This window comes from Sylvia atricapilla, chromosome 5, assembly GCF_009819655.1.
Source record: "Sylvia atricapilla isolate bSylAtr1 chromosome 5, bSylAtr1.pri, whole genome shotgun sequence".
NCBI lineage: Eukaryota > Metazoa > Chordata > Aves > Passeriformes > Sylviidae > Sylvia > Sylvia atricapilla.
Genome location: NC_089144.1, coordinates 20679765 through 20697539, shown reverse-complemented (window position 1 = coordinate 20697539; position 17775 = coordinate 20679765). Strand labels below are relative to the sequence as shown.

Genomic DNA, 17775 nt, shown 5'->3' with positions numbered 1-17775 from the left:
TGATCTCCACCTACCTGTGCCTCCCGGGGAGGCAGCACTGGGATTTTGGGAGGGAATTGGCTTTGGACCAGGGCTGCTCCTCTGTACCTGGAACCCTGAGACTTCAGCTGTGCTAAGCTGCACTCCTCCATTCTCAAGAGGGAGATGCATCAGGTCTCAAAGTTATCACCCTGACAAAGTGCTTTGTGATTCATTTATGGGCATTGCTTTCTAAAAATATCAAATATTTAGTATAATTTATCAAAAAATCTTAAGTCCATTTTTACTGAAAATACAGGTACAGGTCCCAAAGTGAGGATTTTTATTAAACTTCAGCTGAAGTGAAACGGTATTAAATGCCAATAATTACTATGATACTAAAAGACCTCTTCCCCCACAGCTGTAACAGCAATAAAGGCAAATTTCAAGACTCATTTACCTAAAGAGGGCAAAAGTGTGGGAAGGGTTGTGGATAGATTCTATATGGTCTTGAATGATACCTGAAACATTTGTCCATGGCTACTCTGCTTGACTACAGATGATGTACCCCATACATTCCCTGGAGATGGACTTCTCTTCTGCAAGCCTCCCAAAATACACTAGTTCTTGCTACTCCTCTCTCTTGTACTCCCGGCTTTTAACTCTAATTTCCCTTTCTGAAACAGCAGACTCCTTAAAAGGCCCTTGCAAATTTATATTAGCACCTACTCAGAAGTTCTGGATAACCTGAACAGCCAAAAGGCTCTTTTTTTAGTCCCTATCACTACAACTCCACCAAACCCAACTAAACAAAGGAAAATGCTGGTTTCCATTTGCCTGTTTGATTTATTTACCCATCTGAAAAAGGCAGAGCAGCTGACTAGTTCAGATCTTTAAGGGTACAACTGGGGTTTTGCAATTGAGGGTTTTGACATGGAGAGGTTACTTGGGCTTTTAAAAGTTATTTCAAAGTCCCCTACACCTGGGGAATCATTTTTCCCATGCCCCAAGCACAGGGAAGGAACTGCAATCCAGCACTCAGCTCTTCCAAATCCCCAAGAACTCACTCTCCACAAACCCTCTGTGGTTAGAGCAGGATAAGGAAGGCTCCTGGAGCGAGCATCGGGATTGCTGCTCTCTGACCTGACCACAAACACGAGGGCAGCCAATGGTAGGGTCACAACCACAGCTCTGCCCCACTGCTGGCCATGTGTCTGCTGGGGAGCCAAGGGGAAGGGCATTTTGGTCCTCCCTTTACAATTCCCAGAGCTGACAGAATCACGTCTTACCTGGATAAGAGATCTGTCATATTCTCCTCATTCATCCCACCAAAGACTTTAAACTTCTTTAAATTGCAGACATGCGTTTTCTCATATTTGCCAAATGTGATGCTCTGGACTATGGCAGGTCTTTCAAGCTTCAGAATCAAATACTGTGGAAGAGAAACCAGTGAGTTTGAATATTAAAGCCAAGGCTGCAAAACACACTAAGGGAGAAGCATTACAGCCTTCAAATATTCAGTTTACAAAGCCAGAGAATGAAAGTGAAGATGAAACATCCCCATTACAGTATTTTTTCATTTGTCCTGGAATGGAGGAAAGGTTTTTTAAAAAATATTATTCTAAAATCAGCTTATCTAAGAAAAAGATTTGGTTGAACTACTTATTCCTGGCAATTCTATTCAGAGCTTACATACATTCCTTTAAGCTGGACACAAGACTTCCTGAATCTGGCAAATAGGATCAAACTACTGAGAGCGAAGATTCAAACGCCCACTACAGCCTGAAATGAAACCTAAACTGAATACACAATTAGATAAATACAGTATGTTCCACATGCTAAGAGAACATCCAATTACTTTTCCTCCTGGGGCTCACACTGTTTAACCACTGAACACAAAGTTTGGTGTGTGGCGAACACAGGAACCAACTGCTTATTAACCATCTCAAATAAAACTGAGCCACTTAATTACAGAAAAATAGCTTTACACAGAAAATGATGAAAATGCTCTCCCTTGTGAACATCTGCTCCCCTCTCACACTGAGGGGACACAATCTGTGTATGAGTAGTCAGATCATTTATACTCAGGGCAGAGCTACCAGCTTCACCAGCACTGCTGGAGGAAGAGGTCTGTTCGCATGGAAAGCACTTGAACCACTCATCAGGGACCACTGAGTGCCTTCCCCTACCAAACAGCACTTGGGAAGAGTCTGGAGACACCTTGTTTTGCAGAACACATTGAGTTTTATATCTGAAAACAAGGTGTTTCACTCTCTTCCCTGATTTCTCAGAAATAAGCAGTGCACCACAGACGCAAAGCACAGAATGACAATTACTCATCACGCTGGATTTTGTTACAAAACCCTGTCATCAGGACTCCAGCACCAGCAGATCAGCACGTTGTAGGACACCTCCCACCGCAGGCTCTGCTGGTGGCCCTGTCCTCCAAGCAGCAGCACTGCCAAGCCAGACATGATGCCTGAGCTTTAGTGTTTCATCGACAATAAGTGGAGTCATTTGCATGTGTGTGGCTGCTTTCTGTAGCTCCTGAGAGGAGATTGAGTAGTATCTCCTATGCTAATCACCTTAGGATAGTACCTACTAGTATCTACTATCCTAGACAACTCCATCAGTAGGGCAATCTTACCCTAGAAAGGTAACTTTTTGGGACACCAACCGAAAAAACTTGCTCATCCATCTAGTTCTCAGTGGTTTTTTTTATTTGTTGGTGGGGTTTTGTTTGTTTGTTTTGGGAGGGTGGGGGTGGGTGGGAGGTGTCTCAGCCCTATAAAGCAAATAATCTAGGAGCAGTTCTGACATTGTTCTGGAGAGCACCAGGATAAAGGTATGAAGAATAAAGGTCTGACCTCAATGGCTGGTTCCTACTACATTTACAAAAAGGTTAGATTAAGAGAAATACTTGCACATAGAGCAGTTGCAGATGAGGAAGCAGACTGGATAGGTACTAATAGCAGATTTACTGTCAAAGATGTTCCCAGCATCTAAATTTTTTTCAAAATTAAGAAAATAAACCAGTAGCAGCACTGTGACGGTACAACAGAAGAATGCTTTGGTGCTTTTCCAAATACTTTTCATGAAAAATTTCTACTTTTGTCAAGAACACCATCCACCTAAATGTCAGAACTCACCATTCATACTGCAGCAAGCCACGCTGATGTCTCAAAGTACTTCCCAAATTTCAGGGGAAAAAACAAACCACTAAAATTCTATAGAGAAAACTGATTTTCTTAAGCAGAAGAAAGAAAAGGATGAGCAAAAGGATGGTCCTTTAATGAGCAAGGCAGCACTTGATACATGGCACAGCCCGCTGCCAAAATTCCCATACAGAACAGACAGTACACAATGTCTAAGAACTCCTCCTACACCATCATATCTTCCCTGCAGATTTCTCCCAAAGCTGGAAAAGTGAAGCCAGCACTACCAGCAATTGCAATTCTTAATCCTGCTGGAATTCTGAACCTAATGCCTGGGCCATGAACACATACTTTCTCAAGTACCACACAAGATTTGCAGGAACTTGGCACAAATGTCATTCTGCATTATTCAATTCTTACCCTAAATTAAGGGAGAGAAAACCAGGACTGCAGTTAAAACCCTTATGCCTGGAAGGGAGCAAGGCACAGCAATTACTCCACATGGCCAGCAGTGATTTCTTAACCCTACAGATAGAGAAGGAACTCTGCTGCCCTCCTTCCCACTTCCACACATCCCACCACCTGCTGAGTCATGCAGACCTTACAGAAAATAGAAGCACAAAACCTAACTCAATCTTTTTTTGTGAATTATCTGCTGATTGATATGGAAAGAAAGGACAAGTTTGCTACAAAAGCCTGTGTCTAGGTATGTGTTTTTCTGGTTTATAACGCATACACATGCACATCGAACTGAAAGACTTTCAAACTAAAAGATAAATTTAGATCAGCTATTAGGAATAAATTCTTTAGAGTGAGGGTGGTGAGACTCCGTGGATCCCCCATTCCTAGAAGCATCCAAGGCCAGGTTGGACAGACTTGGAGCAAGCTGGTCTAGTGGAAGGTGTCCCTGCTTGGGGCACAGGGATTGAAAAGAGATGTTTAAGGACCCTTCTAACCCAAACTATTCTGACCCTTCTAACCCAAAATATTCTGAAATACATGTCTATATTTTTACATATATATAATGTATGTAAAAATACAGACATGTACTTTCAAGGTTTTTATACAAACACACACCACTGCCCTTGGGTACCAGCCCTGAACCTCACTGATGCTGAAAAAACACACTGCCTCAAGAGCTGCTAACAGCTGGCTGCATGGATATTTCTGGACTGCTACCAGGATTTTAGCTGTGACAGACTATTCTCTGTAGCTCAAAAAGATGTGACAGAAGTGCCTGTAGGATCAAGTGATTTATTCAACCTGGAGAGAACAAGTCTATGAGATTTCAGGCAAATACACCAAGATATCTGACACTTTTCCATTTTATTGCTGTGAGCATCAGTACATTTAATGTCCACTTATTCATGCAGTATTCCAAAAATTCAAATTATAACTGAAGTGTTTGTCCATTAGAACATGGCACACAGATATTAACTGGCATGACTGAGCAAAAACCTCAGCACAGTTGTTCGGACTCAAATCACAACACTAACAAAAAGGACGCTACAAAACACTTGAAGAGGAAAACTTCTGGTTTCTGATTCAACACATTTGTAAGTAAATATGCACAAAGAGCAGAATAAGTCACATATGGCACTTCAGCACCCCAAAAGCTGCTTACAGTGCACTCCCCAAAAAAACTAAGTCCAGCCTTGTCACACGGGGAGCTGCAGCAAATTCCAAACTTTTCTGAAGCTCTGGTCTGTCCTACCATTTGATGACAACCATATGCAAGCTGCTGCATCACACAACAGAGTGCAAATTTTATTAATGTACTTTAAATTAATTCCTGATACAATCTACACAGCAGGATGAAAATCAGAGGAAAACTGGTCTTCAGATGCAAAAATAAAACCAACTGTTTGGACAACACCATTAACTTTATGCATATGATCTTCAACTGTTCAAAATTCCCATCTCCATAACATTGGAATGGGCTGCCCAGGGAGCAGGTGGCAGAGTCACCATCCCTGGAGGTGTCCAAGAAACAACTGGATGTCACATTTAACTGGACCCTGGCACTGAGAAGGTGGTGATTGGTCAAAGGCTGGACTCTGATCTCAGAGCTCGATTCCAACCTAATTGATTCTGTGACCAAATATGAAGAACCAGATTCCAAACTGCACTACAAAGACTGCCTGTACAATTAGAATCACACCAACGTTTATCAATTTCTTTATCTTTAATCAGTTCTGCTCAAGTTTTTTTGGTTTTTTTTTTTTGTTTTTTTTTTTTTTTAATTAGGAACAGTGAAAGTTGTATTGCATGTAAAAATAGGACCCACAAAATAAAAAGGGCTGCCCTTGTCCACAACACAAACATCTTGATTGCTCTCACAATTAAGCTGGTGGCTAAATAAAAATCTATGCTTTTGTTCTACATGTTATTAATCCAGCCACTCAGGGGAATTAAATGCTCTGCACAGTCTTTCACATCAGACCATCACTGCAATCATCAGGATGAGCCTTTCTGACAGGGCTGTGGTCTTCAGCATCACCAGCCTCATTGCTTCACACTTCCAGTGTAAGCTGAGAACGGCATTAAAAATAGAACCATCTTGCCTGAATAGGTTACTACATAACGGGTTTGTTATTAAATATATAATTTCTGGGTCATCTATTTCAAGACTCAAGAAAGATATCTAGTTTAATAAACAGAAAAACAGCTGTCAGATGTATTTCCTTTCACTGGCACTCATTCATAACCAACTGGTGGCTTTCATGGCCATGAGAATTATTTAACTCTACCATACCCAGGGAGCCAGGAACACCCTTTACTAAATATAGTCACGTGGCAGCATTTCAAGTGTCTCCACTTCCACTTTCATTTTCTTTCTCTTTTTAAAAAGGTTTGGTAAGGAGTTTAGCACATTTACTGCATTTTCACTGAGCTACTGAACACATTTTGATGTTTTTACCTATGTTCTTCTGATTTATGCTCTGAAAGGAAAGGTGCCCAGAAAGGTTTTATTTTACTCAGTGAGGGAAGGGAATGAACTAATGTTTAGGGACTCACTCATATTTTTACCTCTAAGCCAGCACAGCATCATCACCTCAGCAGGGAATTGCTAAACCCTGGCATTAAGGTGAGGCACTAGGGAGACAAACATGAGCGATCAGGGCTGCAGAGCTTATTAAAATATCTCACATTGAGCACACTGGACATCAGTCCTTGTGCTGTGCCTTAGCCCTGGTTTCAGCTAATAAAACTGGGAACAAGGAGAGCTTTATTTCCCCGAGTTTTAGTTTGCTTCCTGTCCGGACCATTATGGCCACCCACACACTTGAGCAAGTGCGTCACCGCACGAGTGACCAGCTTTTAACTGAAGAGCTGCCAACACAACACCCATAAAACACTTCCCAGCTTCATTTTCTACAGGATCCATGATGTTTATTCCAGAGATTAAAAGTCATGTGAAGAAATAAACATTTTTTGGAATATGAACTATTCAATTTGATTTTTCCCCAAATTATCTTCTCACCACATTTATAATTCAGTCATCCACAGTTTCAACTAAAGTTTTCCAAGCTAAGATCCTGCTGTAAGAACATCAGCCACTGGGGGAAAAACAAAAACAAAAAACAACAACAAAACAAAACAAAACAAAACAAAACAAAACAAAAAAAAAAAAAAGGAAGCAGAACACCTATATAAATGTTTTTCCTGCATTTAATTTGGCAGTCTTTCAATGCATAAGGTGCAAGAATTATTTTGATCAAAATGCAACCAAATCTGGAGTTCTTTCATCTGTCAAGCATGAGACAACACAAACGGGAACCGCTTCTACATACACAGAAGTAACAAAATTTACACTCTTTGCACAAAGGACTCTTCTGCAGATTTTAATTCCCCACTTCCTCTTTCCAGCTAATTTTTCAACAGAGAAATTAAACCGTAAAAAATGTTTTACATGAATAATTAAAACATTCAGATTAGAAATGTGAGAATTAGCTGCAGTATATAGTACTTTATATAGTATAAAGGCACTGCAAATACATTGTCTCTTTTACTCAGTGCTCAGGATTGGGCTTGCTGTACACACGAGAAACTACACAGTACTTTATGTTCTCATTATTAGATACAAAAGGATTCAAGCAAGAGGATCCAGCAACATGGTCTTTTCCAGTCAGGCAGCCAGGTTTTCTGTTAGTTTTGTCTTCAAGTAATAGAATAAAACTCAAATACTGTCTTGCCAATCTCAGCTGCCACATGAGGATTTTTATTTTTGTAAGCCAGGCCTTAATTCTGGATACCTAATAAGACTCTGGATATGTGACACACAGGTAGATAATGTCAGTGTTAATTCATCTCTCTCCTACCAAGAGGTTACAGTTAAATGCCTTGCTTAGCATGCAGAGCAGCACCCAATTCTCCAGGGTTGGAGTCAAGTCATTCCGCAACAGGATCGCCATTCAGGTCACAACTCATACACATGAAATTTTTGGAAGACATCTCTTTAACAAGCTCGTGTGGTTAGTACAGAAGTCTGCCACTCAAATTAATCCCTGCTTAATCTACATGTCTGAGTGTAACCTGCATCACTCCTCGTCAGACTTAAGTATAAATTTGGAATATTCTAAAGTATCCACTTACAGGAGATGTGTTTCCATTCCAGAATCAGATTTATGAAAGTACTGAATGTTCAGGATGGCTCAGAAAATTATAAAGAGTGAATTTAAGCAACAACTAAGAGCACATCTCAGATGAAAAGCTTAGTCCAAAGATACACCATGAGCCAACTCCATCCTGGGAACAAAGGTCCCCCAAGAAAAACATGTGCTTCCTGCATGCAAGAAAGTAAAGGATGGCACAGGCTGGGATACAATCCATGCTCAATACCCATTACTCTGCAATCCATAGTTCCTAGATAGACTGAAGTGCTTCAGGCTATGGATGAAAAACCTACATTGTTTATCAAAATATAAATAAGTAAAATAATCAAAGAGCAGTAGATGCACAGAGGCATCAGAAGGATCAATGTCAGTCTTTACAATCAGATTTAAGGAACATGTTAATGGAATACAAAGGATACCTTTCCTTCTCCTCTAAAAAACCCAAAAAACTAATTTTACAGACACAATGACACAGAAGGATTGACCAGAAAATCCAGGTGAAAGCTCTTCAGCTGCAGATGAACTGCTGCTCTAGAGAGTCATCAGTACAGATTCTGGATTTTTAACACAACTCCAAGATAAAGCAGCAGGATTTACCTGGAGAAAAATCCTGTGAGATTTCAATCATGAGGAATACTTGGATTAAATAAGTAGATAAGCAGAACTTAGCATGAGAGAGACACTCTGCAAGTCACTCTGCTGTGTACCAGTGCTTTAAACAAAGAATTGAAAACAAGCAGCATAAGAGACATAGAAGCTGATCAAACCATATCAGAGTAATAAGGTACAGAGCTAACATGGAAGGATAACATTCATCAGAGGAAAAAAAAAAGTGGAAAAGAATATTCTGGATAATCTAACAGCCTTAATAATAGCGAGAAATCAAATCAGAAAGTAAAATCAATACAAATCTTATTAAAATAAAGTGCTTAACCAGCAGAAGAGGTGACATTCATGTCTCTAGCTAGAGGCCACATTTCTGAACGTGCTGTAAAGGAGAAACAAATACCAGCTCCTTAGATCTGGGATTCAAGGCCAAGAACCTACAACAGCCTCCAGTAGTGCTGACAAAGGGGGACCTGCACGCCTCATTAACAGCTTAATCTCACCATAAGGTTTGATTATTTCCAGCATGGCCATGATTGCCAAGGAGGAAACCTGAAACGTCCCCCGCAATGAAGCACTTCTGGAAGGATCACAAACTGCTAGAAATGTAAATATCTCATGTACCAACCACCTGCAGTTTCCTCAAGAGAAGGAAGCCTATAAATATGTCAATGTCAACAGCAGCAGCCCACATTTAAAATAAAAACCCCAGTACACATTAAATTGTACAACACAGCTATAGAGCAGCAGATTCAGAAGCTTACCTGGGGAGGATAATTGCTTTCTGAAGACCATCTTGAGGATTGATCATTTGGCCTATCCACCAAGATATTCCTAAGAAAAGAGAAGCCAAAAGTAATTTAAATAACAGCTCTGTATTTTACATCTCAAATAAATGTGTTACACATTCAGATCAGTAACATTCTCATGCAACTACCTAAATCTTTAGGCACAGGCTCAGGTTCTCTCCATTCTTTATTAAAAATTTCCTACATTGCTATTTTACAGAACTCATCAAAATACACCTTCAAGCTCTGTGGTTGTGAAATGGAGCTCCATGCTGCAAAATAAAAAAAAATCAAATTGTGAAATAAATGTAAAACAGATGAATTTACATAAGCTTAAGTCTGTAATGAAGTGGGAAAAAAGGGCTTATGCACCTCAGTAGGGTAAGAACTTTTCAATAAGGTGAAAATGATGAGCAGTTAGATGGTTAGTAAGCCAAAAACTCTCTTTTAGTAGACAGGCAATACTGGAAGGGGGAGAGAGGGCTGCTAACCTACTTAAGCTTTCCTGGTAGAAAGATGACCACATGAGTCAGGCCAGATTTTAACAAGTATTTTTCATGAGCTACAAGGCCAGAACAACACACAAAAAACCAGCAGTTCAACTCTTCAAGCAGCAAAATTGAGTTGCTTTCTTCACTTTGACACAGTATTTAGGTATTTAATAAATTCAAAATAGTTATTTTTTGGCTAAGACGAAACAGATTCATCATGACAGTTACATGACACATCTGCTTTCTCTTCTATAACCATGCAGTGAAGCTCACATCCCAGATTAAACTAAAAAAAAACCTCCTAAAAATCCCAAAAATATATATAATTATTGGCAAGGTGACAATGCACCACCTGCTGGACAGGGCTTGTGAGCTCTCCACCACTTCCAACTAACGAACTCGTCAGCTCATAAAACTTATGTAAAAAGAAGGAAACAGTCATCAAAAGGCTTCTGCCATCTCCATCTGCTGTGTAGGAGGAAAAGAACAAGAGCATCTGGATTACTACAAAGGGCTGGAGGAAAAAGCTCTCCAATGAAAGCTCTGAAGGGAAAGAGGTTAAGTCAGAGGTTGAGCATTACCAGACAGAAATCGGCTGGCCCTTTCCACACTGGGCAGCCCAAAATCACCGCAGTGGCAACAGTATCCAGGCAGTCCCACGATGAGACAGGGGACACGGCCAGGAGCCACACCAGGGTGGCCTCTTAAATCTGAACACTTTTGAGAGCTGGCCAAGTGGCTGTGTCTATCCACAGGCTTGGAGAACACCTCCAGATTTTCACACAGTGCAGGAATAAAACTGAAGTTCCCCCTCCCTTGAGCTGATTCCCATCATAGCACGGCATTTACTAACACATCGATGCCAGCACCAATCCAGGTCTGTGGCTGTTTTATTCACCCACCCCCACTTGAGAAAACACAAGGGAGCGGCACTGCCCTCTGCTCCAGCCCCAGCCAACATAGAAAACATGGCTCTATATAATTCAACATCCAGCTAAGAACATCATCTGCAGTGCAAAGAGGCTCAGTTCCAAGAGAAAACTGGCCCTGTCTTGTAATTACAACTGGGACAAAACAAACCAGTCTAAATAAAGGGAAGAATTTGGGAACTGAGACACAAATTTCTAATAAAAGATGCCAGTCTGAAAGCTAAGTCACCATTAGAAACCACAAGACACTTGCTTTTGAGAAGAATCACCTGCAGTCTCCTGTACCATGCCACAGGCAAGACATGGTATTTAATAAATTCTTAATACTTCTTGGTATCTGGAGAAAAAAAAAATTGCTAAAGTTAAAGATATGTATCTTACATTAAATACTTTAGGGATACAAAGACAGATAAAATTAGATAATGCTGTATAGCTTTTCTTCTTTATGGAACTCCATCCTAATCCTGGAACACAGGAAGACAAGTTACCCTACGGAATAAATTCTATTTATGATTCCATTACATTTGTTTAAACATTAGACAAGAAACTCTTCATACACTGAGAAACACTCACAGGAATTGGCACTGCTGCATGGTCAGATAATGCCCAGCTGGAAAGAGGCATTTTGTACCTGGGACAGATCCCAAATATCATATTTTTAGAAGTAGATTTGTTTGCTTCTCCAGGTCAAAGATCAGTTTGCCACAACCAGGGAAGATCTCAATCAGCATAGCTAGATGAGATAAAAATCGTTCCACAGAGAGAGAAAGGGGACAGGCTGCTCACACAAAATAAAGGCCAAAAAGAAATGTGAAAGATAAAGATAGCACTATCAATGGAGTTAGAAATGTTTAAAATATATGGGGTATTAATTTATGAAGATTAAACAAACATTAAAGACCAAAGTCCATGTGCACAAAGCCAATTTACCATAACAGTTTAGGAAAATTTATGGACTCGGAGGAATTCAAGCACTGCAGCAGCCGTGAGGCAATAAGAAACAAACGAATGCATGTTGTAACAGCAGACGACTTTTTCCATGTAAAAGCCCTTTTTTCTGGACATCACAACACTCCTACACAGTACCCAGAGGGAGGCTTTGCAGATATGACACCTAGATTAAAATCTGAGAAACTTCAGAAGTGAAAATTCCATTAACACAACGAATTTCCATGTAATTTTCACAAGACATTAAAAAAAAAAGGTATTTGTAAGCCCTCGAGCTACCACAAATACCAATGGTTTTACGCAAGCTTTTCCTGTGAAAAAAGCAACCCATTAAACGTGGCTTGAGATAACTCCTCATCATCAGCTGTGGATACAAGATCGAGTCTAGAAGGAATCTACAACACTGCCAAAGGGACCACACCCCACCCACTCGCAAAGGATCCTCCCCCTCCCGACACCAGCAGCTATAATAAAGACTGCCATAAATAACTACTTTCCTCAGATCAGTTCTCCAGTTCAGCTCATACTGAGACTAAAAGATGAGTAGCTGGATTGGGACAAGGGGGTCCCACTGAAGTGAACTCTCAATCCCCCCCCTTCCCATTGGAAAAAAAACTACCAAGAAAATGAGGTGACGTGGCAACTCAGCTATGAGAAGCAAAGCAGGAGGGGGCATTTTATTAACACCACAAGCAATTCCAGAGGCGGCCCTGCTGTGCTTCATTTCCTAACCTGGCTGCCTGCACAGCTATCAGCAGCTAAGCCTTACTGTAAAAGCATTCCCATTGCTAAAGAGTGGATAGTTTCATGCAGAAAGCTCTTGGCAGAGCATGGTGCGAGTTTCTTTTTATTACCCGGGCAGACACTGGTCTCACAACTGCTGGAAGGAGATAATTTTTCCTTTGACCAACCCAGAAACTGTCACATCCTTTGTGCCAACTGTTGGCTGATCTCTGCTGGCATGACAGAGATGTCCCCATGCCTGGGGACTTCTCTGTGCAAAGAGCTCTGTAGGTTCAGGCACGAGAATCGCTAAGGGAGAGTCTTCCTTTGCTCCAGCGGAAAAGGGAGGAATAGGATGACTTTGCAGAATATGCTGCAAATTAGGTTTAAGGTTGCTATAATTTGCATCTAACCTAAATATTTTCATGGAGCTGCTATTAGGGAAATCCATGACTTTAGGAACAAGTCTTTAAGAATAAACAAACCCCAAACACTCTCTTTGCTTGGCACATTCACATGACTCTTCAGAGAGCAGCTGTGCAGGAAAGGGCACAGGCTTTACTAAGAGAGGACTTGGAACTCAGACTCTCACCTTCAAAACCACAGACCTACCATGCCATTACACTGCAAAAAGGCACTTGGAGCAATAGGAGAACGCAGACTGGCTGGAAATGGACTAAATACTTGCTCCAGGGTTGTCCACGTGATGATTCTTTCAGTTTTTCCTACAACCATCCCAAAAGAGATTGGGAAGAATACAGCAACTGGAATACAGGGACTAGAATTTCCACTAAGTCCACTGTAAGACGCGGTGGACCAAACTATTCCAAACATGCAGAACCCTCACAGCAGCCAGCAGAAAGCATCCACGGAGATAATCCTGCCCAGCCTAGACACTGGAATGTACACACAGCTTTAACCAAGAAAAACGGGAAAAAAATTACTTACCACCTAAAAGCCTAATAGATTGGAAAGACCTATGGGGTTTTGTTTTTTTTTTTTTTTTCTCCTGCAACTCCCATAACTCAGTAGGAGCCTCACTGGTTTCAAACCACCTGGCTAGAATGTTTGAAAACCGGCATGTACCTATGGGGGCTTCATAAAGCAATCAAAAAACCCTTTCTAGGTTCTGCTACAGTTTCTCTCCTTCCGGTTGGAAAAGTTCTCTGCTCAGAGTGGCAGAAGGATGTAAAGACATGAAAACGTCTTGACTGAAACAGTAAAAACAAAAAGTTATTATGCAGATCCATTCAGGAAAAAAAGTGGGGGGTTTTGCAGTTGCCTTTTTACAACACAGGATTTCTTAAACCTCTTGCATAGCAAAACAAAGTTGGAATAGAACATGTACAGAAGTGAACAATTTTAAATATAATAATACCACGAGATTGGCAAATTTGCTGCTTGATTTTGCTTCATCTCTTCAGCAGTCTCACATTATTATCCAGTACATTATAAACTTATTTCCATCAAAAGTAAAATAGTGTAGTAAATACAGCATTACAAAAACACACTGAAGAACTTAGAAATCTTACCAAAATACATTCATCAGATCACAGTTGAATATACTGGACAACTTCTAGCTCTGGCCTAGAAACAGCCCAATTAAAATCAGGTTCCCACTTTTTTCAATGAAAAGTTTACTTTTGTTTTTTGATCTGCCCATCATCACTGCCAGACCAACCAAACTGCTTCTTAAATGCCAAATGACTGTTGCAGACATTTCTAGTAAGGCAAGTCAGGAAATACATGGTTTTTTTTTACTCCCTCTATCTAGTTATGACTTTTAAACAAGACTTTTTTGATTCATCAGTTTTTCCCCAAGACATTACGGGAATTGAATAGTATCAATAGTGACTAAAACTGCAGCAGTGCAGTGCAGGAAGTTACAGAATCTCTTGGGGTTGGGAAAGCCTTAAGATCACCAAGTCCAACCATTAAACCAGCACTGCCAAGGCCACCGCTAAACCACGTCCCCAGGTGCTACATCCACTTGTCTAAAATCCCTCCAGGAATGGTGACTCCACCACTGCCCTGGGCAGCTGTGCCAGGGCTGGACAACCCTTTTGGTGAAGAATCCCTTCCTGATATCCAATCTAACCCTCCCCTGGCACAACTTGAGGTCATTTCCAAGTTATCAGAGCCTGGTAAATAACTTCTATTCCAGTGACACTCAACAGCCCTAAATCACGGATTAAACTTTTGACTGTATCACTGAGAGATTCAAATCCTTGGTGGTAACAGCTCCCAGTTCCAGCCTGGGAATATCAGTATCAGCACAGAGAAAAAACAAACAGGAGGAAATATAAAGTCAGGCTTATTTACTTACAGTGGTACCCACAGTAACTTCATGCCTCACAGATGATTACCAGCCTAATTGGCCCAACATTTAGGGATTATAGTTTAGATGCAATTTCACTGCTAAGTGATGCTGAGAATCATCTTAGCTCGAAAAATTACCAAGGTTCGTTCTCTCCCTGCACCAGTTTTGGGTTTAAATTTAAAAATTGTTAGATCACTAAAACAGATGTTTTCTGTGTAGTTCAATTAGTGTCTATGTGCTTTTTTATAAGAAAATAACTAAAAATGCCAGTGATATTAGTGAACTCAGTGATTTTAAAAGATCATCTGACACAGTTTCTTTTACTCATTTCATACTTGGTGCTCACCTGTACATGTCCACTGTACATATTACCATCCTCAATAAGGATATTTGAGCACACAAGGACATCTGAATTCCAGCCTTTTAACTAAGCCTAGGTAAGATATCAGAAGACTCCCCGAGTAGAAATAAATCCCCAGCTTAATAAAAAGACCAAGAATAGCATGAATTCTGCCCTTCAAGACTCAAGGAAAAAGATGAAGAGATTACACTCTTCAGCTGACTGAACCTGTAGCCAACAGATAAAATACTGGAGTAAAATCTTTCACAGTTTAAAACATCACCAGCTACAACCACTGGATGACAACGTTCAGTTTTCATTTTGAGAAAATCTCATATCTAGCTTGAAAATAGTTTGGATTGTATGTGAACATAGGGATTTCTACTGCCAGCAATCACCAGAAAAGTCACTGACTTTTTTGACTTTCCAAATCTTCCCCAGTTCTCGTGGAGCAGCCCAGTTCAGCACTGCACCCTTCCCATTTCCAAAAGCATTTTCCTGGGACAGGACAGATCCTTTTTAAGTAGATGAGTGGAAAGCAATGTCTAGCACACATCTATGTGCATTCCCTGCACTGTATTTTTGGAAGCATCACAACCTCAGTAAAGTATTTCTGTTTGACTAATGCACATATGGAAAAACTTAACTAAGGCCAGGAAGTAGATCAAGGCCTTCCACGATTTCACAACAGTGCAAGGATGCTCTTATATTCCACAATATCTGTAATAATTCCACTCAGGGGAAGCCACAAAACCAGACTGAGGGATTACATGTAAAGACATACATTGCTAATGTAAGCCATAAACACATCTTTAATACTCATCAGCACCGTAACCTCACACCCAGTAAAAGTTCACCCAAAAATCTGATGCCTGTAAAAGAATTTAAAGCAGACTGTGTTCAACAAAACAGACTGAAGTGCCCTCGTGCCCAAACTGATGTCAAGTTTGGATGTTTTTCCACCAAAACTCTATGGAAAATGCCTCCCGGTTCCAAGTGGGAAAACTTTCACAGCTTTCCTTTCAAAATAAAGCTTCTCTCACTGACAGTACAACTCAGGGAATGCAGAAGACAAAATACTGATCTGGGAAGATAAGGAAGTATCAGCCTGTTAAGTGCTGGTTATGTGGAGAAACACAGTACAGGTGAAACATTTGACCCTGGATTACATTAGGGTATAATTCCTTATTTTGGATCAATATACATAATTCATGCTAAAGGATACAACAGTTCCCAGGCCAAAATTATTTTCATATTTGGCAGCTTCCAAACCCTGTAGGAGAAACCAGGATTCTTAGAAGAAAAAAAATTGAAAGTTAGCAATAGTACACTGTCACACAGGAGTGGAGTGGAAACTCATTCATCAATTCCTTATTCATGGGTCAATTTACCTAACTCAAATTTTTACCTATAATTTAACAGTCCGAGTTAAGAGCAACTCTTTACTAATAAAACTTTCAAGTGTAGAACAAGCTAGGAAATTGCTGTTTAAATATAATTACCATAAGAGCCAAATGCTGTTTAAACTACGTACTGAGAGAAAAGGATTCCAGAAAAATACAGGTCATGTCCTAAACAGAGTTTCAATGTTTTTTCAGGCACCTTCCCAGAGCTTGAGTATGACATTACAAACCCAGCCAGCCTCAGGAAGAAAGGCAGGGGAAGACCAAGGAAAACACCACCAAATTCAAACTGACCAGAGCACAATTTTTCTCCATGATGAAGATGCTGTCCTTTTCCAGGAACAGCAGAAGGTGCCAGCAGAGGAAGAGCAAGTGCTATCAGCCAGTCTGCTCCTGCAGTTTAAATTCAGACGTGCAGGCTGCTGTCCTCAACTTAAATAGATGGTTGTGCTCCTTGATTTAAATTGATCCAGGAAATAATTTCTCAAGGATTATGCACACTGAGTTGCAAGTAATGACTGAAATAGCAACTACCTAAAGCAACAAAACACTCTGCACCTTCAGTGCTCCTCCTCCCCTTCCAGTAACTGGTGTATTAAGGAATTTCGACCCAGTGAACTTAGAGCTCACTCTTCCCACAAAATTCAACAGGCAAAAAAAAGGCAAAATTATATTTGAGTTTACAAGTTTATATTAACATGCAATTAAAGTCAAGCACTGGCTTGCTTTGGAACCAGTCACCAGCTATGTAAGTGATGGAATCAGTGCTACCCACACCACTTAATCTCAGCAAAAAAATCAGGAGCAAATCACAGAATCGATGGTAGTGAGAAACTTAACCATTCTACCAGCAATCTGATAAAAACATAATAAATGTACAGAATTAAAAAACATATTCTTTGTCATGAAAAAAAAAATCAAGCAGACTGTACATGATGCCTGAGCAACATTTATCCCAAGGAAAACTCTGACTCAATAACTAGTTAGTCTTTAAGCCAGTAATTAGTAATTAAAGGCTGGAAAACTTTTATTCAATTCACAGGCTATACAGCCACATATACAGCAAATGATCCACAATCTGATGATGTTAACACCTCCCAGAAAAATTTTACATTCTTAATGCTCCTAAGACAAAATCCTTAATGCTCCTAAGGTAAAAAGCCATCCCAGAATAGGCTGAACATTGGAGCACTACAGGTTCTGCCAGGTTGGGCACACCAGGGAACCTGAGCAATTAGCATTTCACCTTCCTCCTTCTGCCAGTGAATAAACCTGTCTAATCTCTTAAATAATGTCTATATTTTAACTGGAGCCCAAAGAGATTTCTCCTGATACTACAGCGCTTGTATCTTCACCTGGGGAGCAGGAGATATCATAACATCTAATTCCTCATAACTTCATAATTTTGTGATTTTTTTTCACTCCCTCCACCTCTGACATTTTTTTCCTCACTAATTAGCTTTATCACACACCAAAGACGCATTTTATAGTTATGTAC

General features: G+C 40.3%; 1 protein-coding gene across 2 annotated transcripts in view; it reads right to left on the bottom strand.

The window, feature by feature from the left end:
• The window catches only part of MKLN1 (muskelin 1), a 93797-nt gene that overhangs the window by 70509 nt on the left and 5513 nt on the right, over positions 1-17775 (bottom strand). For both annotated transcript variants that reach the window (XR_010743588.1, XM_066318873.1), the window contains exons 2-3: positions 9100-9169; positions 1248-1390 (exon numbers count right to left, since the gene is read on the bottom strand). Coding sequence is in view for 1 of the 2 variants with exons in the window: in XM_066318873.1 (XP_066174970.1) it covers positions 1248-1390; positions 9100-9169 (213 nt within the window). In the remaining variant the exon portion in view is untranslated. The remainder of the gene's footprint in view (positions 1-1247; positions 1391-9099; positions 9170-17775) is intronic.